This window comes from Rhea americana, unplaced genomic scaffold (genome assembly GCF_003343005.1).
Source record: "Rhea americana isolate MKP2758 unplaced genomic scaffold, rheAme1 scaffold_5, whole genome shotgun sequence".
Taxonomy (NCBI): domain Eukaryota; kingdom Metazoa; phylum Chordata; class Aves; order Rheiformes; family Rheidae; genus Rhea; species Rhea americana.
In genome coordinates this window covers 4,500,931-4,524,289 of record NW_028186645.1, presented here as the reverse complement: position 1 = coordinate 4,524,289, position 23,359 = coordinate 4,500,931, and the positions used below count along the sequence as shown (strand labels likewise).

Here is a 23,359-nt window from a genome sequence, read left to right as displayed (position 1 = left end):
ATTCTTGATGTAATACCTGAGATTAGGAGGTTGGCATGACTAATAACTTTCACATCATGATCTCAAAATGGATGGTTATGTACTAATATGTTAATAAACTACTAAATGCTGTCCTGAGAACAATAAGCAGGCATTCAGTTTTGTTGGGTGCAGTTGTACAAAGGGAAAAATTAATTAACAGTGTGACTAATTTAATATTTTTTCTGAAATTATGACAACTAAGAGGAATCACTGAGAAATGTTGAGATTTACTCTTTTTTGGTATAATTATTAATACCTTTCCTTATTTTTATTTAAGCCTTGGACTATATGAAATTTCAAAACTAAGAAAATTTTACTCCAAGAAAACTGATGAGCTTAATTTCATTAGTTTACTCTAGATTATATCTATATAAATTAGATCTATAATTGGTTGTGATTGATTGATTACAATAGATTTTGTGATTTTTCTAAAGTATAATAAGACTTCTAATAGATTTCTCTTGTGAAGATTTTTGCTCTAAGAAGTTTTTCTTATGCCTGAAAAATTACTTGTTTTTCACTTTGAATTCATGCAAATGAAATTACTTATGATATTTCCTTTAAGGTATTTTTATAGTAACAAATTAAAACTTAATCCATATTTCTTATGTGGAAATTTGTTGTAAGCAAAAGCAAGCATAAAAAACTGGTGTATGAAATAGAGTGAAAATAATTCCGTTCAACATGTAACATATGCTTTTTTTATTTTTCTCCCAGCCTCAAGTAAAAATGCCATATATGAAGAAGACTTCTGGAAAAAGAGCTCCTGCAAAGAGGAAACTTGCTGAAGAGTTTGGTGTAGGAGAGGTTCTTGCAGATACAACCAAAAAAGAATGGAAATTAGGTGTGTCTATAGGGCAAGGAGGCTTTGGACGCCTATATCTTGGTAAGTTTTCTTATTTTTGATAAAAATTTAAAATGGAGAGTTATAAAGGCAGAGTGTCTTTAGTTGAGCTGTTTGAATAGAACTATAGCTTCATTCACTTCCTTGGAAAAAATTGAGAGGAGTGGACAAATGCTCACTGAAGAACAACACTGTGGCTGCAGTTATCAATATGCTATTTCAGAATGGTAGTTCATTTTTCTTAATGATTTCAGTTAAGTCTTTATGCTTTGCAAACCATACTCTTTCTTGTTAATATTTTTAAATGTTTGTAGGCAGATTTTGTAATTCTCATATTCTTGCATTGTTGCTTTAACTTCTCAGTCATGCATTTCTAAAGTAAATTGTGAAAGATGCCTGATACTGAGAGCAATAGGATTGAAATATCCCCATGCTGCCTTGGTGGTGTTTCAGTTCTGATTTTCATTGACCTATGGTTAACAGTGAAAGGATAATTCAGTACTTATTTAAATTTCTTCTTTGGTATGGCTGAAAGAAGCAATATTTGCATGAGTATCTTTATCTCACAAATTCTGAACTGAACGTGTCTAAACACATTTTTATGCAAGCTATAGATCAGCCATCAAAAAACAGCTGTTGACTTATGTGCTGCTTTTGACTTTTTCATTGCATTCTGAACTTCTGACATAAGTCATAAACTTTATTATGCAACCAATATTCAGAACATATTGAAATTTTGGACCTTACTGTTTAATGCATCAGCACACGTCTTGCTTTGTGAAGTTGTGTGTTGAATTTGAGGAAAACTTCTTTTAATGCATAGTTTTCCATACTTAGAATAAGAATAGCTGTTTTTTGAACAGATGAACAAAGAAGAAAGATCTTGAGACTACCTCAGGGTATCAAAAGGACTTCCTGCTTTACCTCTAGTAATTTTCCAAGGAATTTGAAGGGATGAAATTTAAGGTGACCGTGTTAATAAGGGTGTTTTTACAACATGTTTATGTTCTTCGTCCCCCGGTTGAGACAGTTGCATGGAATGCATACTTATTTTTTTTATATGTATAAAAAAAAAAAGAAAACAAAACACAAGCAATCATTTAGTAATACATTCTACTTCCAAATACACTATATACTTACAGCACATTTTACATATATATACATATATATATATATATATACACACACACACATTTTATATACTTACAAGCATTGATGGGTTAAGAACCATTCTAAAGACAGACAGGACCGGTGGGCTGCTTATTGCCGAAGAATTCCTCTACTAACTCAATCTTGCTCACTGAGCTTCTAAATTTACTGAGACTGGAGTTCACTCAAATCACGTTATTCCTTATGTTAAGAATTCCTGCTTTGTTCAAGCCAAAGCTTGTGCTCTCTGGTTTCTTATCCATCATTTGTGCAAAGCCATGCCCCTGATTCTTTCCATACTTGGTACTTGCCTAACTTGATGCCCTCTCTACTTGCATCTCTGTGAAAGCCATCTGTTGATTAGTACCAACAGAAAGTCACTTTTGGATATGTGACATGGCAAAATAGTAGAGAGGATCTCTCTTTCTTCATATCCAAAACTCTGCACATTCATCACAGTCTTTAGAAATGAAAGAAATGTTATTGTCTAGAAAAAAGATACTGAATAATAAAGTTTTTTGTTTAGTGAACTGCCTGTTCTCTTCAATCAGAAGGGAGAATGTGAGACCACATCAATGTTGAATAGTCTTGCAAGATAGAATGTTTCTCTTATCAAGGTCTAATATGCTGATACATATGTTCACGGCAGTGCTTAATTACCCTATCATTTGGTAGTCCATGCTGCATAGCAAGGAGGTGTATGTTTTGTTTCCGTTCATACTACTAATAAACACTTCCTTTTAAACAGCTGATGTTAATTCTTCAAAGCCGGTTGGCAGTGATGCACCTTATGTTGTAAAAGTGGTAAGAGAACATTTGAATCTTTATTTCAGAATTTGAAAATGTTTGGTCTAGAATAGTGTGTGTAATTTAAAGCATCCTCTCACTAAAAATAATGCAATTAGATAGTGTGTATTTTGTCAAAATGTACTCTGTTTAAGTTTATACATGAAAATCAGTGTGGTGGTGCACAGAAAGTCTGTTGAGATTTGGGACCCTGGTATATGAAGGTGGATGATGGAAAGTTGGTTGTGTTGAAAGAAGATTGAAGTGGTTCAATTCTGTTTCATTTGCTGTTTGCTGTAAACAACTCAAGTATCACAAAATGAATGAAATCTAGATAGCTTTTGACAAATTTCTGTAATTCAACAGTGAGTCTGTGTGAACTGTTGTTCGCCACTGGATGTTGGTAAGCTGACAGATGGCTTGGGAGTTGAAACAGCAAAACTTTGATTCCCAAGGTTCACACAGATAAAATCATTTAAATGTTTTACCATAAACCACAAACATGCTTCAAATTTCTACTGAATAAAAATAGTATTGACGTGTAATTTTTTAACCTAATGATTAGATAGAAGAAAAAGCTTTGTTGATAGTCCCTTTTCTAGCTGATGTCAGTAAAGCAATAAGATCTTTTTATTAGTTGGCAGTAAAATATTGTTTTAAGTCTTAAAAGTTAACTTAATTTGAGTGAAATTTTATTTTTCTAAGGTAAATGTATAAAATTATTTTTCTTAAATTTTGCTTGATTATTTTGAATAGATACTAGTATTATATGTGGTTCCCTGGTAAAATCTTTAGATTTTATTATCTGGTAGATCTAGACAATTATCTTGATACTTTTCTAGTCCCATGACAAAAGCAGGTAGCATAAAATTTTATGAGAACTTAAGAATGTGCAAAAGTAGTTCTGCGCAGTTCAGAAGCCCTATGGGTTCATCTTTTGTTTATTAAACTGTATAGCAGTACTGAAATGTATTGCTGTAATAGTTTGCTGTTTATGTAAGTATGTTGATACTCTTAACCTTTTTTCCCCAAACTAAAAGATCAGACTAATTTGGAGTGAAAAACATTTTACTTAGTATGTATCTTTAATCTTTATATTTAGAACTGCTTGCTACAGGGAAATTCTAGAATAATGTTTTTTATACTGCTTCAATAGCCCAAAAAACTGTTAGTGAAGACCCGCTTCTGGAAATGTTGTCACTTGCTGAAACACAACACTATTCATGATGCAAGTGCCAAACTACCACACTTTCTGCAACACCATACTGCTGCCTTAGATGTGTGTGGGCAGCAATTACACAAAGATCAGGAGCCCCAGCTCCTGTAGCTTTTGCATGGGGGGCGATGCAACTTGCCCTGTCTGAGGCAGGGGGTGCCTCTATTAGTGGCAAATAACAGATATTCAGGTTATCAGCAGTGGTTTGCTTCCAAGAGGTAGTAGCTCCTGAGTGCTTGGCTCTTGCTTGAATTCAGACTGACCAGGAAGCAGAACCGTTTGACTTTCGTGGAAGAATCCAGCTTAACTTCTTTGGAATATTGTCAGATATGTTATTTTACTGGTGTGCACAGTTGCCATCTTCCTCTTTCCTCCAGCTTCAAATTGTTTCTCTTCCAGTTCATCAGCTTCTTCTCTTTGGGCTCTGATTGTAAGAGCTGTCACAACATCTTTTGGATTGTTTTTATGTAAGATTCATTTTGTTACAGCAATTTGTAAATATCCCCATTGCAAACCTACCCCATGACTACTCACTTTGGATTTGTATTTTATAATTATGCGTTCAGGGCAACAAAGTGTAGCCCAGTTGTTGTGCTGCCCTCACAAATGACCTATCATGTTCTACATCTCTACAGCATAGTACAATGCAACTACAAATAAGGGCCTATTTTCTGATGCTCTGGGTGATTCCTAGTTGTTCCATCAGCTGAAGCAAAGTTGTTAACAGCTTTGAACAATTATTAATGTTTAACAAAATACGTGCTCCTATCATAATGTTCTTCAAATTAAGCTATTAAAGCGAATGGAAATTGGCTTAGTCTTTGACATATCCTCATACTACTGATGCCTAAGCAGTATAAAATGAATCAGTTTTTCTTTATGAATAAAGAAACACTTTTAACATGTGGACCTTTCAGATGTCATTGGGCAGGAGTGGATAGAGTTTAATAACACTTTGTTAAACTACTGACTGAAAAAGATCAGAGTTCTTAAAATATTACTTGAGGGAATTAGTTGAGTTTTGACATGTACTCCATAATCTCTTTCATTATGATATGTTTTCTAATTAGACTTTAATATCAATTTTGCAAACCATGTTTAGAATGACTCTGAGTGTAAAACTGTGAAAATTTGAACTCTTCTTAGTTTTAGTGTATTATAAGTTGACTAGCGTGGCAAATACTGGACATCATTAAGTTAGCTTTTTTAACRTATCACATGCATTTATTTACCGGTATGTAGAATTAACTGTGTTATGAGGAAACGTAACTGTAGCTGATGCTGAGTTCTATTTTGTGTTTAATCAACTATCTAGCCCCTCAAGTATGAAAAGATACCAGATTTTAAATGTTTGCTGTGACCAGAGAAAGATTTTTTTTTCAGCCCGTAGAAATGTTTTCAGATAACTTATTTAAAAATGAATATTTTACGGTTTTTAGCAACTGCACATTTTTGCAGAGTTTTAGTAACAGAATATCATTCATCACATCTATGTAAGTTGAATTAAAATCATATGTATAACTTATGTTGTAATTAATTTAGAGTATTAATTGATTTTGCTCTACAGAAAGAGATGATTACATTAGCTATCTGGTATACCTGCAGTATAAGATTTCACCTTCTACCTTGTATATGTAATCTGCATATAACTAGTCTGTTGTCCGTGGTGGATCAATAAAATAACTGGAAGTTGTTATGGATGTACCCATGTTTCTGGGCATAGATTAGTGGGTGTAGTTCTTTTTCTGCAGGTTCTTGGCTTAATACTGGTCTGAACAAATACTGCAGTCTATTCCACCAAGAGGATCTGGAAGACTGTTATCTTGGCTCCGTTTTTTTTTTTTCAGGGCAATTTTACTGCAGGAAGTGMGGTTGAGATGGGTGGTAACATTCCACTGCAATGTCTAGGCCTATCAGTGGTGCTGAAGCTGATATCTGGTCTTATTTGGACTGCTTTTCCTACTCTGCCTCTGAACCAATAAGTCAGATTCATATTAAAGGCCACATTCATCAGTGGGCTTGATCTTGCATTGCTTCATTAGTGTCAGATAGCAGTAAACCCATATTAACTGAGCAGTATATTCTGGCATTTAACAATTTTTTGGATCATTGCATCTACATTTAAAAGTTACAATTAAAATGGTTTGAGATTATATATCTTGAAACTTTTGCTAATACATGATTGCATTCTCTCTGGGTTTCTTTACCAGTAATCACTTACATGTTTTTTGTTTGGCTTTTAAACCCTGGGATATTCCAAAATAGGTATTTCCATTGAAATGGAATGAGCTTGGACATATATGAGTGACTGTAGCGTAAAATAATTTGCTGAAACTTATCTCAGAATCAATTACTTTAAAATTGAAAAATTTGAGAGTTGAAATCACAATCTCTCTCTTTTTTTTTTTTTTTTTTCCTACACTGACTTCTGGAAGTGTGCAGTTAAGGCATGTTCTCACTTGCAATTCTTTTAGTATTTCAGGGCTTTGGTGTTTTCAAACATTTTACTTGGAATATATACCGCAGATTTACCCATAGAAAATGGAATCAAAGTATCTTATGTTAGCGTAAACACAAGGTAGATGCTTAAGTCAAAATGCATTTTTTATAATTCAGTTTAAGAGAAATTGTGAAATCCTCTGTAATTTTTGCCGTGATCAACTAATGTGTAAAGGGGACAAATGCCTTATGTTCAGTAAGAATTTAACTTTCATTAATATTTTTCCATCAAATGAATTCAGATGTTATTTTAGGATTACTAAAATCTACTAGATTTGGTGCAATTCAGCTTTAATTGGGAAAATCTAGGATGATGAGTGTTGTGTAATATTCTCTGCAAAACTGTTGCTGTCAGTTATTGATATTTCTGTACTCCTCAGTTAATTTGTTATTCTTTGATCTTTTGTTACGGGAAAGAATTTTTTGATACCCTTAACGCTAAGCAATTTTTATAAAATAACTGCTTAGTCATCCTTATTTTATAAAGGGAACACACTCAGCATTGAGTAGAGCACAGGAGGGAGAATATGCTTTTACAGAGGGAACATTACATTTTGTGAGCTTTTAATAATTGTTAGTTACTAACGCAGCAGTTCTTAACTGATTTTAAATTGTCTTGAAGGAACCCAGCCAGAATGGACCTCTTTTTACTGAGTTAAAGTTCTACATGCGAGCTGCTAAGCCAGATGAAAGTAAGCAGTCTATTAAAATGTTTTTTAATGAACTACAACATTTGGGAAAATAAAGCCTACAGGAATAAGGTGGACCTTTAAAAGGAATCCTTTTAGGTCATTTTTGAAAGTTTTTTTTAAATGATGAAAATCCATTTCAGACATGTAGTAAAATCAAGGTTTTGGGGTAAAATGTTCTTAATAACTGTGTTAATGATATTATATATTTTAGCTGTCCCTATAAAGGATGCGTCACCTACTTACCAGTATAGTTTGCATACTACTTTCCATAAAATGGCAATTAGCTTACATTTGTGGAGAAACTGTAAGTGATATGAGTATTGCCTTTTATATAAGTCTCTACTGATACGGATTCATGAACTTGCCTTTATTTGTATTTTTAGTTCAGAAGTGGACTAAGTCCCACAAACTGAAATATTTAGGTGTCCCAAGATATTGGGGTTCTGGCTTGCATGAAAAAAGTGGAAACAGGTAAATATATCTGTTGTTGACACATACTGGGATTTATTCAATCCACAACTACTATTCCTTTTTAGCCAAATCTGGTTTATAAGATATATTTTCCACCTATCTTCATGTTGTTCATTTTGACGTTGCAAAGTTTCATTTTTGTAATACTGTATAAGGAGTAGACGCATGCTGTCTGTATTCTGCTTGTTGCTCCGTATTTGTCTTGTGTTCTTACTTAATGTTTGTCTCAAACATCATTGTAAAACCGTAACTCTACACATCAGTGGTTTAGAAACTCTTAATTCCTGAATTAAAGTAAAGTCAACTTTTAATGTAGGTGTCCTTGACTGTATATGACTACCTTTAAAGTTTTTCCTTTTTAATTATTCTGGCATGACGAGCAGTTAAGAGTGTCTTAACTCGTGCATAGAAAGGATTTAGCACTCTCTTTACACCTGTTTGATTTTCTCTAGGGATAGCTTTTTGACTTAATCTGTGAGCTAGAATAATTGCTAATCTCAGGTTAAATTTGTCTTGAGTTTAAGGATACTTTTTAGTATTGTTTGATATTGCAAAAGATTTTTGATATTAGTATTGAATGGTATGCATGTTTATGTATTGGTCCTGATTTCCCAGTGGACTTCTCTATATAGCTATGCTGCAAAGAAATTTTACTAGTTCTCCTGCACCTTACAGCAGGACAGGCTTTTTGTATGGGCCGATGAATAGGGTAGTTAGCGTGTATGGCCTAGTGTGCTTTGTTTCGATACCTTGTCAAATTTGAAATTAATCTTATGTAGAAACAGTATTAATTCTGAGAGGCAAAAGTAAATGTAAAGGTTTTTTTTTTTTTTTTTTTTTTTAAAGACACTTTTTCCAGGTAAGCTTTTTGTTGTATTTATTGTTTAGTGTATGAGACTCTTGCACTAATAGAGCTACTATGAGCTCTTACGCTAATAGAATGAATTTGACTGTAGTAATGAGTATCAAAACATCTAAGTGATTTTTTTTAGTAAGTTGAAAGAAAGATTAGAGAAACCAACTTTTAAAAGTGACTGTTAAGTTATTCAGTCATTTTTAAAGCCAAGAATATATTTTCATAAGCCATTGATACTTGTTTTGTCCTATGTTGAATTATAACACAGATGTCTTCCCATGTGGGTAGTTGCTTTTGTATTGCATAACTAGCCTGGCAAAAAGAGCAGGTCTTTTGATGGACAAATTTTTGACAAACAGATGTAAAGGAAATAAGAGTTGAAATGCAATATAAAAAATGTCAAGTATATTCCATATATTTTTTTTCTCTGTGCCTGAAGTTTATCTGCTGAGAGAGATCTTTTCTTTTGTAGTTTGTGTAATGAACATAAAATAATTTGCTAAATACAAGTCAGTAACTTTTTGTTGTTTCTTTTTGTGAATTTAGCTACCGGTTTATGATAATGGACAGGTTTGGGAGAGATCTTCAGAAGATATATGAAGAGAATGCAAAGCGATTTGCCCACAAAACTGTTCTACAATTAGGTCTGAGAATAGTAAGTTTAAAAAAGAATTTTATAGTCTAACTTCTTCATGTAAGCCTATTAAATTGCACTTTTATGCTGAATACAGGTCCTCTGCTGGTTGGAGTTGAGTACTGCACTTATGACTATATTTTGTTTTATTAGCTTGATATTCTGGAATATATCCATGAACATGAATATGTGCATGGAGACATCAAGGCCTCAAATCTTCTTCTGAGTTACAAGAACCCTAATCAGGTATTTCTGATGCATTTTTTTTTCATGTTTTAAACTTTCTTTAAAACAAAAACAGAGGTGCTTTGAACTTGTGAAATCTAGCAGAAGCTCATTTTTAAAAATGTATATAGTAACATTATTTCTGCTTGACATTTATATCTAGTTAATATTCTACATTTTTAATGCAGTTTGCTGGACAGTTTTTCAAATTGACTATTTGCCCTAAGTAATATTCTAGGGAAATTGTCATGATTAAAAAAAATTGACTTTCAATAGATATTTGCAGGTGGAAGCTTAAAATTATATAGTACACCAGTAAATTATGTTTGCCTGTCTATGTTGTTCCTTCATTACTTTGTTCAAGAAATCCATCAGGTAAATGTTCTGTTATTTGGAAAAATTGGTCTTTAAAGTGTTGATTGTTCCGCCTGATTTATAGAACTCTTTCATTTTCCTGCATTTTTAACTGTCTTTACTATTCCAAAAGTGTATATTAGAGTTCAAGAATTGTGTATGTCTTTTCCAAATATTTTAGCTTATTAAATGAGTAAAATAATGTCAGTTCTCTTAAAGTAACTGTGGTATTAGTGAGGAGTAGTAGTAGTAGGTATGGTCATTATACAGTGCTATTTAGAAGTTTAGTGTTCAAACAGAACAATTGAATTCAAGGAAGGTAGGACAGTAAGTCTATTTATAATTCTGTATGAACATTGAGTCTTTTTCTTATTGTATGTAATCTTACTGGTAATAATTGAATAATTTGCTGTATGTGGCCCCTGCATTAGCAGGAAGTGACTTCCAGAACAGACTGCTCTGTGGAAAATGACAAACGCTATGTGATGTGTTGTTTTCAACTTGTATGTAGTAATCTCAATAAAGCTTTGAGAAAGGATCATTTAATTTGAAAAATTGACAATTTATAATTCTTTTTAAGATGTATGAGAACATATTTCAATAACAACATATGAGTTGAGAGTTGATTCTGTTTATGTTTTGTATTTGTAGTTCTTTAATCTTTGAGTTCTGTGTGGAAATTATTAGGTATACTTGGTGGATTATGGGCTTGCCTACCGATACTGTCCTGAAGGAGTTCACAAAGTATATAAAGAAGATCCTAAAAGGTGTCATGATGGAACTATTGAATACACCAGTATTGATGCACACAAGGGTGTGGGTAAGGATGGGAAAACTTTTGTTGTTGGTGACAGGCATTTGTGTGTCCTTTTAAAAATAAATGTAGAAGATTTATTTGCTGTACTATGTTTGTAAACAGCTAAGTTTGAGTCTACAATAATATTTTTTACCCCCTCTGTGAACTATGTTGGCGTGGGTTTTTTTGCTACATTTATTAGCTTTTGCTTTGATATTAATATACTATATTTTTAGTCCAAATTTCTTTGATAATTTCCTTAATTTATGAAGACTATTTAAGATACTTGGTGTATTGCTTTTTAATGTATAAGTAGAAATGGAATATTGCTTGACAAAAAAAATAGGCCGTGTTTTTAGTGGATAAATAGTTCCCATTATCAATGTTAAGATTGTTTCTTTGTGACAAAGATGTACAATATGCTTCATTTTGTTTATAAATTAGTTTTTAGGTGATGTTTTAACAAAACTATTATTTTGTAATTAAGCCTGTAGTCACTGAACATCAAAAGGCAACAAGTGAGAATATATTGAATGTSAAAGCATCAGGACTTTATCTAAATGAACATTGAGGATTCGTAGTGAACATCAATTTTATTTTCTTCATTATTGAAATTTTGTTTAATTAGTAGCAAAATATAAAAGCATATCTTGCAAAAATGTCAGTGTTGAAAATTAATATTTTCTTGAGTGTGAATTGTTGTACCTATCCTATGTTTAAAACTGACTGAACAAAGATGGCTTGATTAGCCCACTTATCCTTTTAAAGAGTAATCTATAGTCAAAATCTGCATGGGGTCTTTTTGGCAAGACCTAGGGATGTGGTATTTTACTGTACTCTACTTGGTTTTTGGGCCACATGAAATATATCAGTGTTGCAGAATAATTATTTCGGGAATCGGGGCTTCAGCACTGCTACTTTCTTCTTTTTTTTTTTAAATAGAAGAGGGGAAGTAAAAGTGTTTTGAACAGAAAGTCAATCATTTTGCTAACAAGCTCTATTTTTTTCACAATCTAGCTACTTAAAAAGATTCACAAATTGGGATAACTGCAGCATGTCATATCCTTGAGTGGAAGAGAGAGATTGGTAAAGGACTTAAATGAAGTTACCCTTCTAGTTGTAGGAGCAAAATTTTTCCCTTCCTTGCTTTCACACTTAAAGGAAACAAAGAAAAAAAAATCAACAGATACAGTAGTTTTACATTGTCAGCATTGACTTTCTATAGTCTTGCCACATTTACAAGTTTTAACAGTTGTTAAAATGTGGGTTTTTTTCATCTGCTCTTACAATTCTTGTTCTTTATGTGTATGTATATTTAGCTCCATCAAGACGTGGTGACCTGGAGATCTTAGGTTACTGTATGATTCATTGGCTTAGTGGCCATCTACCATGGGAGGATAATTTGAAAGATCCAAACTTTGTCAGAGACTCAAAAATCAGGTGAGAAGCTCCTTGTATTATTTTTCTTTTGAAATCAAAAATAGAAATGAAAATGTTTTATTGTATGTATCTTTTAGTGTATTCCCTTTTGACAAGTAGAGTATTGTAGTGTGTACCCTCTAGTTTCCCTTCATCATATCCCATGTACTCTAGGTTTACCATTGAACTTTGTTTAGTTAAACTCTTCCAGGTTTCCTCTAGCTGTCATCATCTCGGATGTGTAAGATGGTTATTTATGCTACAGTACTGTTTTAGAATACCACTGTGGTAATACCACACAGCACTCTTTATCAGGGTGGAGATGACCATTAGTCCTGCTGTGCAGAAGGTGAAACAGTAGCACAGGTTCTAAGTAACCTTTGTAGAATTGTACCCTGAAGTCTGTGGCAGAGGGCAGAGCTAAAGTTGGATCATCAAATTTTTTGACCATTGTCCCAGCTAGATATCTACTAATGTGGGTTTAGGTAGGTTTTTGTTGTTTTTTGTTCTGTTCCCTTCCCTGACCCTCAAACCTCTCTTTTCAGATACTCAATATCAAGAAAACTGTCCCAGCACATCAGTTTCTGTCTCATTCACAAGTATTTGTTATCTGGTTCCTTCTCTCTACTTCTAACTGTAGTTATTGATTTGGCAGGGAAGCTGCTCTGAATAATATCAATTTGAGAGAGAGTCCTCTAGCAGGCAGTGATGAGGTATGTGGTATGTGAGAGTTTAAACTACAACATTTCTTTTCCTTCAGTCTTCTAGTTGCTTGCTTTTGTAAGAACCAAAAACTGCTGAACCAAAGCCTATCTTGATTCAGATAGTCTGTCTGGCATTCATTAGGTTCTCAAAGGCACTGCATAAATAAAAATTCACTCCTATAGAAAGTCAAACTAAAGGTTCATCTACTAGTGTTTTCTACTTCTGGCAGTGGCCCAAACCAGCTACTTAGGAAGTGTGTCAGAATAGGGCAAGTATTCAAAACTGGAAAGAAATAATATTTTTGAATAATTTTGTTTTTCAGATGTAGAGATAATATTTCGGATTTGATGGACAGATGTTTTCCAGGGAAAAATAAACCAGGTAAGAGGAGCTATTTTACATAGTAATACTTCAAGTTTTATACTGCTTGGTAAGTGTTCTTAAATTGTTTTAATGTTCTAATGTTTTAATATTTTAATGTTGTTTTCCTTATTAACCCCGCCCCCCATCAAGCTGTTTGGGTGCCATCACCAAATTGTAGAATGCTTTAGAGATAAGGTAGAAGTTCTGAAGTGCAAATTTACACGGAGTAAGTTGAGTGAGTTTGTGCAGAGGGGGGCTGCATTACTTTGAATTCAAATAAAAGCAGATGAATTCAGTTGCTGCAAAAGATGAGGACATTATCAGCAACTTTTTCTGAGATGTGTGTCAAGAATGGTATTCCATTTATTACCTCTGCAAGTCCCTCTTGGTTATCGGAGTTTGCATCTTTTTTTTCTTTTTACTTTTCTCATCAAAAACAAAGTGGCACTGATTAGGATTTTGAGTAGTAAGAGTTTATAGCCAAAAGGAAAAGACTCTATGAACTGCAGTGATTGTGTTACCTTTGATTAGAAGACAGAATTATGTATTTGCAAACATGAAATGTGTAAGTCAATTTTCACAGCTGAATTTTTGCATTTTAAAATATAAAGTAATGCAAACTTGAATTACAGAGGAATGTTTCTATTTGGCATTGGTGATTTGTTGAGCGGGTTTTATCTTAAAGCTCTGATTCTGGTAGAAATACACTTTATTTGGAATATAAACTTTAATATTTTGTTGTTTCCAGCTGTTCCTGGTGGTTAGTAAATGATTTTCTCTCTCAAGTGCCGATTACATGATTTTTCAGTGTCCAGATTTGTTTTCTGTGTTGTATTTATCTACATTGCTTTCTTTAACTGAGGAGGTGCTTAGATGACATTTGCATTTTCTTTTCAACGTTTTAAAATATAGGCATAAGAAATACTGTGTAAATAAGGATTCATTGGTAAAGATTAGCCTATTCTGTTTTTTATGACTGACTGTTTCCTTTGGTACAATAAATGTGTAAGAAACAGTGATGCTGTTATCACTGGGTAATGAACCTTGGTATCATTTTTTTCCTAAAATGTGTTAATAATGAAGTCATAATTATGAGTTTATAAGTAACCATTTCAAAAAGATTATATATGTAGTGCATGCATAAAAAGGCTAATGATTAAAATGTTTTCAAAATAATTAATTTGAGGTACAATTTTTTTTTAGATGAAATAGCCAAATATATGGAAAAGGTGAAGCTACTGAGCTATGAAGAGAAACCTGTATATCAGCATTTCCGGGAAATACTTCTGCAAGGCCTCAAGGCCATTGGGCAAAGAGATGACGGAGTACTTGACTTTGGCTTTTTAGAGAACGGAGACTTGCAAACAAAACCCTTGCAAAAGGTTTTTATTTTAAAATTTTATGTCAGCATAAATGCATTTTTGAACTAAGTAAAATAATTAGAGGGCTATCAGAAGTAGGTGTTATAGCTACATCAAATAAAAAAAAAGTAAATAGCCAAATGTTTATTTGCTTAAGTCTTAGTCATATATGTTATTATCTTCACAGATTGTCATGAGAGCTTACTACAGAATGATGTTTGTAGGTGTACTTTCATAATAAATAATAAATAGTACCTTTGGTAACAGAACACATATTGCGTTGTAATGACATTTGAGCAGGTGAACATTCAGTTAATTTACTGATCTTTTTCAAAATTCTAAAACTCTCCAGATGGACCAAAATCCATGTAAGGTAAAATAAGTCTTACTGTTTTCTTCTCTGTCTCCTTTCCATGACTAGTTCAAAGCTTACTCTTAAATACGTATCTTTATGCCAAGTATTTGGTACTGGAATTCCGTATTGAATTCAGTTATATGGTATGTTATTTATGAACCTTAATTATAAAGGTATTTTATTCCTTGTACATAAGAAGTCTTTAAATTCGGTTGCACACTTGAATGCGGCATGAGAACTTTTCTAGTTAGGAAGTAGTATGTTAAAATGGTTTATAATAACAATAAAAATGGAGAAATAGGGGAATAATAAATATTATCTTGCACAAATAAATTTGTGCATTTATTTGTGCTTGTTAATTGCAAATGGGCAACTTAGTTCCTCTGGCATAAACTAGGGAGCTGAGAATTATGATATAGCTAATAGTACAAGAATTCTATCTGCCTAAAATTATAAGACCATAGAATATTTCAAGTATTATACCTTTAGGTTTTCTCAGTTCTTTTTGTCTAGAAAGTAGTACTCTGGCTAAAACTGTGTGCTTGTGGTCTTTATACTAATATTTTCTGCTGAATCAAATACAGGCAGTCCAAAAGGAGAGTTTACTGGCATAAACTTCTCTCTCTCCCTATTCCCCTCCCCCCCCATAATGGAACTACATGGCTTGAGAGCTGTGTTTTGGAGAAAATGTTTTGATGTTTGGCTGGCTTCTTTGCTGAATAACTTGGCGTGCTGCAGAGCCAACATCTGTGACCTTTCATGTCCTTGTCCAGCAGAGATGCCTGATGCACGTTTCCAAAGGAATAAAACTTCAAAAATCTTATTTCTTTAGCTGCTTTCAGTTAAAACCATTCCCAAAGGGTAGGATAATTCTTCTGTATAGATTCTTATGTGTTAGCATCAATTAGGACTTTCTACATGGAGTTTGTTTTCACTGTGAGGCACCACATAAATGGTCAGCTTGGTCAGTTGTCACAAATATGTTTAAGCACTTAAATAAAATAATAGCTGGTGTTGATTGTTTTGAGTAATTGTTTTCAGTAGTCCATTTCATACCATAGCGGTACTTCATGCTAGTTATGGCTGAAGTGTCCAGTGTGATCGGTTGCTTGAAATTAGTTGATGTAGTCTGTTTGCTTTTGACAAAATAGCAGATCAGAGGACTCTTACTTTTATGCCTAGTAAGTCATACATACTTTTATGCCTAGGCCTACTTTTCTAGGCCTACGGCTATGGGTGTAGGCTAGAGTAGAAGAATGGATTGCCAGGGTTATATCTTGGGCTTCTACTCAAGAATAAGTAGAATGAAGGTCCTCTCCAAGTAGTCCATCTTCCCAGAATGTGTGTTTGGGAAGTGATATTCTCAACCAGGATGCTGCTAGGTTATCCTTCCAGGAGGTATTGTGCATTAGTGAGAGGCTAGGAGAATTGGAAGATGATTTGTTAGCTGGGGATCAAGAGAGAACTGGACTAGAGAATAGGTAGGCATTTAGATTCACAGAGGAAAAAAGTGTTATGCTAATTAAAAAATGTGTATATCTTCCACTGTGACAATAAGCTTGACTTACTGATGACTCAGTATTTTAAAAATAGACTCTGAGTTCCAAACTTTGTTAAACTGCTTTCCACAGGTAGAATGTGCCATTGATCAGTAGCATCTTACCTCTGAAAGCCAGTATCTTCTAGCACATACTGAATTTTTTTTGACRTACTTAATGTCTAATTTGGAAAAGAAAAATGCAGCCTGGCATTCACCTTTGAGCAGATCCTGACCTCTGGGAGAGAGGATTTATGGCATTTCTTCTGTACTGATCTTTTAATCGTGACAGTTCTTAAGACACTCGCCCTTATATTCCTTGGGGGCAATCTACCATAATACTCACCTTTCTTCAAACAGTGTTACTCAGTGTTGTGAAGTTACTGTTTCATAACTAGAAGAGAGTATTTTTAGCTTCAGTTCAAATAAATTATTGCAATGTAGGATTCTCTGGTGCACTTASCTCATATAGCTAATTTAGCAATAATGCTGCATATAAGCATGGTAGTTGTAGAATCTCAGTCACTCTTCTGTATTGATACCCAGCTTAAACTCACAGATGCTTGCTATATTAAAATTTTTTTTTCTGTGTATCATGACTCAAGTTTCCCCAGATATATAACTTAAGGAAAACCAGCCCAAAATTCTACTGGAGTTTTTCATTTCTGTGTAATGCTTACATTTCAGCATGTGCGTGGTATTTTGTAACAGTTATAGCAAAACAAGAAGCTACCAGTGTCATTCGTTGAAGGCAGTGTTTGGAACTCTTGATTAAATTATTTAAAGCAAGAGTCACTCTTTTCCTCTTTTCTTTTTCTTTTTTTCTTTTTCTTTCTTTCTTTTTTTGTTTTTTTAATGCTGAGTACACTAACACCAATTACCAGTTGCTGGGAAATATTAGGAGTGTACTAAACTGGAGAAATACAGATTTTAGTGATTTGTAGCTCCTTCTAATGTTCAGCTTCAGATGCGCAGGTGTTGCTTTTGTCAGATGAATGCTGCCTGATTTCTATTGCTATGTAATTCACCTGCATCAAGATTAAGAAACCACTTTTTATTAAATAAGCTTGGAAACAAGATAAATGTATTTTGCTTTTGTGTAGCATGTATTGGATATCTGTTTTTATGACAAGCGTTTAAAATCCTTTCTAGGACAATTGGGAGGAATGCATTATCTCTCATATAAAGGCAGTACAGCGCTGAAATAGTCCTCCTTAATTTTGGTCAGAATGAACAAAAGTGTCTGTGTTTATTCCTGCCTAATGCATCACAAATCTGCTGACATGCTAACCTTGGAGTCTTGGCTGGCGGTAATCAGGCCTGTGCACCGGCAGGAAAGATGTACCTAATGCACTCCATCAGTGCAGTTTGCATATGGAAGTTCTCACAGGGGAGCTGCCCTGTGCCAGCTGAGGGTTACCTGCCCACTGCAGTTATTGTATGTAATTATCGAACCAATCTGTTCAGCCCAGCAGGGTTTAGATGGTAATCATGAAGCAACACTTTGGAAAAGAAAGATGTAATGCACTCTCCCCTTCTCTCGTGAGCTATGTGAAGTTGTAACCACTTTTAAAGCTGTGTTAGTAAAGCAGTACAGTCTTCCACAATTAAAAAAATGGAAAAGAAAGGTAAACTCTTCCAGTGCTCATCAAAGTTATCATCTCTGTGTCTCTGATACAGATATAAGACAATTCATCCTTTGCAAAAGTAACATGTTTTTTTAAAAAATCTTTCTATAACCACCTTAAGAATACTTCAGAATAGTAGCATTAATTGTAATACACAGATAATAACAGTTCTATCCATTTAGAGGTTTTAAGATAATGTACCTTGAATAGAATTCAACTTTTCCAAGTACCTCTCAACCCATAGTTGCTATTAGAAAAAATAATAATGTACTGTCAGTGGGTGTTAGCTACTCTTAAGCTATGCAAAGAAATCCTTAAGAAGCATGGGTTCAGATAAACTGGAAATTAATGAGGTCTAATTGCTTAAAAAGAAAAAAGCAATTAAAAATCAACTTTGGGTAAAATGTTTTTTCTGTGTTAACATTTTTCAGATTGATCCTTTTGTAACAGTTATTTAAAGTAAATAAAAATAGGTTTGATCATAAAAACTAGTGTTTTCCTATGCTAAAATATAGTCTTAAACTGATGTATTGACAGAAGAACTGAACTTCTAAATTGGCTATTTCCTAGCACTAGTAACTTTTGCATTAATATGTGATTCATTTTTCTCTACAAATGGAGATGTTTTATAATACATGAAGAAATAATTCTTAAAATTAAGGAGTACCTTATGTAGATGTGTTCTACTTTGTGTGGCCTTTCCTGCTCTTGAGTTCAATTACTGTTTTCCTTTATAGAAAAAAAGGAAGACAGCAGCTGCAACTGATGAGAGCACTGAAGCAGAAATGGAAGATGTAGGAAGTCCACAAAAAAAGAAACCTACTTCTTCCAGTAAGTCAAAAGACCATCCTCACAGACACATGTGATTCTTTTTCTCTAGCAGTTGAAATGCTTTTGTCTTTCATATTTTCTTTTTAGATTACCTTTAATATCAAAATATTCAAACTTTCTATGTATATAGTCTCTCTAGTTATATGCTACATAAAGCTGGTGGAAATGTTAGCTGATAAAAGTTGGTAGTTGCACCCTGTCCCTTTGCCATCATTCATTCTCCCTTCCATTCTTATTTTTCTCCTCTCCTRTCTTGTCCAATTCAATGTCAGAAAATGTCGACTCCTCAGGACCTCTTCATCACAGTGTGTTACAGGCAGAGGCTAGCAGCAGCTGCTTACAAGAGTGAGTGTATTTAAAGTCAAGGAAGGATTAGCTATAAGGATAGACCGTGCTGAAGATAAGTTTTTAAATAATTTGGTACAAGTGGCAGAGCGGGCAGTATTTCCTGGAAAAAATCTGAGATGGGTGAAGTAGGTTTAAGATCTTGCAAATCTATGATCAGAATTTTTCAGTAGATCTCTGTTGGGTAAACCTGTGGTAAGTGTCTGGTCAAACTCTTCCTCACTCTAACCTGTAGCTCCTTCATGTACATGAGAACTAAATTCAATTAATTACAAAGATATTCTAGAGATTTTTTTGCTTCAGACTTTGAATAAAAGGCCAAATTTTATGCATGGTCAAGTAGTATAAAAATAATAAGAGTAGCACTCAAACACTTGATTATACMTCAAAACAGATTTGTTTAAGAAAGATGTGATGAAGTAGTATGTCAGTATAGGATTTTTTTTTTTTTTTAAGTAGTATTACTGGTGAATTACAGATTGACTTTAGGATTGACCCTATGGATTGACTATTCACCAAAACAGTATGGTACAAAACACAAGTAATCAAGCCACTGTCATTCTGAAATGTTACACTGTTCTGTTTGTTTTCAGCTGTAAACATACAATTCTGATCATTAAAATCAATAACTTATGTCTCTTATTCAGATACCTTTTGAATTGTTGACTTCCACTTATTACAAATTTTCTAGTCTGTCAGTGGCTGAAAAAATGATAATTAGATTATATTTTCTTTGAAGGAAATACAATTATTTGATTTTTATATATATAATATTTTATATTATTTTTATAATTTGATTCTTAAGCATATTTTTACTGAGAACCATATAACAAAATATTTAAAATTATAGCTGATGGATTACTGGTTGCCATTTGGTGCATATAAATACTATGCTTCCCCCTCGCCCCAGGATTGTGTACTGAGACTGTCACAGACTGAAATGAGARCGCATTCAAGGAATCTCAGTCCAAATAGTAGCATCAGGTTTTTGTAAATTCTAAGTTTTTTTCAGACTGCTTAAATGTGTTTGGGGTGCTATATATTTTCAACATCCAGCAGTTAAAATGAGTGATGGACATGAACTTGAATTTAAACCTTCCCTTGCCAAYTTAATAGCGTTATAAGTGAAGTAGTTCTAATTTCACCTTTTTGTACTACCCAAGTTAATGAATAACCAACAGGATGAATACCAAATGTTTTGGGGTGAAAACTGTTCTTGCACTGCCTTCTCTTCAACTTTTGAATTAAAAACTTTACCACTTACTATATCACAGAATCACAGAATGGGTAAGGTTGGAAGGGACCCCTGAGGATCATCTAGTCCAACCTCTGAAGATGCAACTGTTTTATAATCTCATGATTTTTGATGTTTTTCATAAATTGAAAATAGTTGATTGTTATAGAAATATTTAAAACTTTATTTTCAAATCTGACTGATTTTATGTTACCATGGACTTTTCTCCCTTATGTAGTTAGTTCTGAGAATAAGAAGTGTCTTAATGTTTACTGTCCATTAAAATGTATAATTTCTGTATGAGTCTTAATTCTCGTAGAAATTGAAATTTAGTCATACAAGAACATTCTTATAGTTCTTGAAATAGTATTTTATTGGTTTCCAAAATTGGTATAAACATAGCTGGAAAGGATCTAATCTTCAGGTGATCAAACAACGTGTCATGGGTATGTGGAGTTAAAACAGTGACTAGAAGAGTGATACAGCTCTTACTGTTCAGGTAATTAGCATAGTGGCTCCCACTGTGCACGACTGTGCAGAGGCTGGAGTACACCAAAGTGATCAGTAGCTGTAGAGACTCTGTCAGTAAAAAAATCTCCTGCTGCTGAGATTAGGGAGCCCCTAAAATTACCAGAGAAGGAAGAAAGAATACAACCTAGAGCAGACAGGCATTTTGAATTTTGTGCCGCTGCCTCCGTTTTCCCTGTGTTCCCCCTGTTCCTCTGTGTTTTAAAAGAGTGGCCACTCCAGAGGAGGACAGTRAAGGCCATCTCTTTCAGCCATGTAAGCTGTCAGTGTTTCTGGAGCTGGCAAGCAAGAGTGTTAGACTCATCTTTTTAGGAACAGAATCTCAGGAAGCCTACAGGAAATRAAATCTCTTTTACTTTCAAAATTAGATGCACAAAATTTTGTGATATTCTTAAATTTTTTTTGATTTAAATTACCAGGTTATGATCAGTTTTCTCTTTTATTCAGTGATAACTGGAACCCATATGCTTTCTTGAAAACTGGATTTTTAAGATGTATACTTTTGATGATGAATGATGTTGAAGTAAGCTATTAGTCAATCTCTCTCCGTCACGAAAAATGTTGTCAGAAGAGGTGATTTCTATTTAAAAGAAAAGTCTCTATCGTACTCTGTTATGACTCCATACTGAAAATGGTTTCAATATTTAGCTGCCTTCATGTATGACAGTAGAATACACAGACTTTTAATAATGATGCTGTTGCAGCAAAATATTCAATTTTGACAATGTACTGTTTGTTTCTGGCAGTACTTCTGCAGGAGTACATTGGGTAATTTTAATACAGCCAATATGCCTCTTTTTAATCAGTGTGTATAGAATAAGTAGTTAGGATAGGGAACTTCAGTGAAAATGGTATGGATGCTGGGAAAATAAAAGTTGCATCAAAATTTTGTAAGCAATGTTAGATTCAAAGCTGCTAGTAGGTTTCAAAGCTATTAACACTAGAAGTTTTCTTTAAAATTTTGGGGATTAATAATTTGTTCAGTATAGAGAGAAATTCTGATGTAGAAAAGACGATGAAAGTTGCCTATGAAGGTGACTGATTTGGTTAGTAAATATTTTTGGGAGGAATTGTGTGTCTATATTTCTGTATAGCATCTAGCACAGTGAGGCCTTAACTTGGTCTTTGGGTGCTCTTTTGTTATAAATGATGACAACCCTGTGAATGGCACTGGTATGAAAACAGTTGTACCGACGGATTGGTTAAAAGACATTCAAAAATAGAGGTTTAATAGTATTTCTCAATTAATAGGAACGTAGTTTTACATTTATTTCTGTTGTATGGCTTTACATAAATCAAGTTCTGGATTATTGTCTTAATCTTTGAGATTTTTTTTCCTTGATTCAATCAAGATATTTTTAACTTAATATTGGATTAAATTTACATTTAGTTTAGTTTTTATCTGTAGAGAATTACTGGCTTTGCCATCGTGCTCTAGGAGAATGCAAATCATAGGGTTCTTYTGAACTTGTACATGACCCCACTTTCTTTCTACTCCCCACCCATCCCCACATTATAGATAGACTTTTTATCCCTTAATTTTTATACTCTAGTATAAATGTTTTGACCAAAACCTGTACTAGTCAGGAAAGTTTTAATTGTATGTTATTCTTTAGTTCCCTCTTGTGAAGGCCTTGGTACTGACTAGTGTCTGTGACAAACTCCAGGAGTAAGTGGATGTTAATCTAAAATATTGTATCGGTTTCTGTGACTTGTCACTGAAAGATCTGTCCTACTCAGCACCGTTCCTAGCCTTCCCTTACCCCTCAGAAAAGTTGCAAGTTAAATGTTCTAGAACGGGAGTTAAATTATCTCATTTTTGAGGTTAAAAGCATTGACTGCTAAGTTATACCTGGAAATAGGAAGCTACACAGTTTTAGAACAGAAAAATACTGATCATAGAAGCCAGTTCGTCAGTATTCTGACAACTATGTTTTGCACTAACTATTTTTAAACATGATATGAAATGATCTGTCTTTTTATGGGCTGCTCCAAAATTGTATGATAATTTTCAAAAGCTATTTAAATTGGAAAAGGTGCTGTAGGAGGTGATTTTAGGTAGAAAGACCTTTAAGCATTATAAGTAGGAAGGTTAAAATAAATTAAATACATATAAAATGAACAAATGTTTGGAGTTCTTCCTGAGTAATGATTTTCAGGTACAATTTGAAAGTGATAAAGCAATTAACTGAGAAGTACCTTGGACATGTTCTGATAATAATAAAAAGACAAACTTTAATTTTGAATATGTAAAGTATGGGAATGTTTCTGTTTACTCTTATATCTGTTTAGAAGACAGTTTTCTACTTAGTCTTCCTTTATATTTTAGGCTTATTTCCATACAACTGCTTCAGACCACTTGTATGACTAAAATACATTTAAAATATAAAGTACATTTAAATTCTCTGTTACACTTCAGGGAACGTTTGTTTGCTGCCAATGAAAAGTAATAATATTTACTTTATTTCTGTGATGTGGTTCTGTGGCAAAATGTAGGGTGTTTTTTTTTT

The 23,359-nt window shown here is 33.6% G+C and overlaps 1 protein-coding gene across 1 annotated transcript in view; it reads left to right on the top strand.

Annotated features, from left to right (window-relative positions):
- The window catches only part of VRK1 (VRK serine/threonine kinase 1), a 34,920-nt gene that overhangs the window by 5,788 nt on the left and 5,773 nt on the right, over positions 1 to 23,359 (top strand). The window contains exons 2-12 of the mRNA XM_085317474.1: positions 739 to 907; positions 2,763 to 2,818; positions 7,138 to 7,207; positions 7,591 to 7,678; positions 9,081 to 9,189; positions 9,322 to 9,414; positions 10,435 to 10,567; positions 11,863 to 11,983; positions 12,990 to 13,048; positions 14,234 to 14,412; positions 18,649 to 18,742. Coding sequence (XP_085173600.1) covers positions 751 to 907; positions 2,763 to 2,818; positions 7,138 to 7,207; positions 7,591 to 7,678; positions 9,081 to 9,189; positions 9,322 to 9,414; positions 10,435 to 10,567; positions 11,863 to 11,983; positions 12,990 to 13,048; positions 14,234 to 14,412; positions 18,649 to 18,742 — 1,159 coding nt within the window. The 5' untranslated portion in view covers positions 739 to 750. The remainder of the gene's footprint in view (positions 1 to 738; positions 908 to 2,762; positions 2,819 to 7,137; positions 7,208 to 7,590; positions 7,679 to 9,080; positions 9,190 to 9,321; positions 9,415 to 10,434; positions 10,568 to 11,862; positions 11,984 to 12,989; positions 13,049 to 14,233; positions 14,413 to 18,648; positions 18,743 to 23,359) is intronic.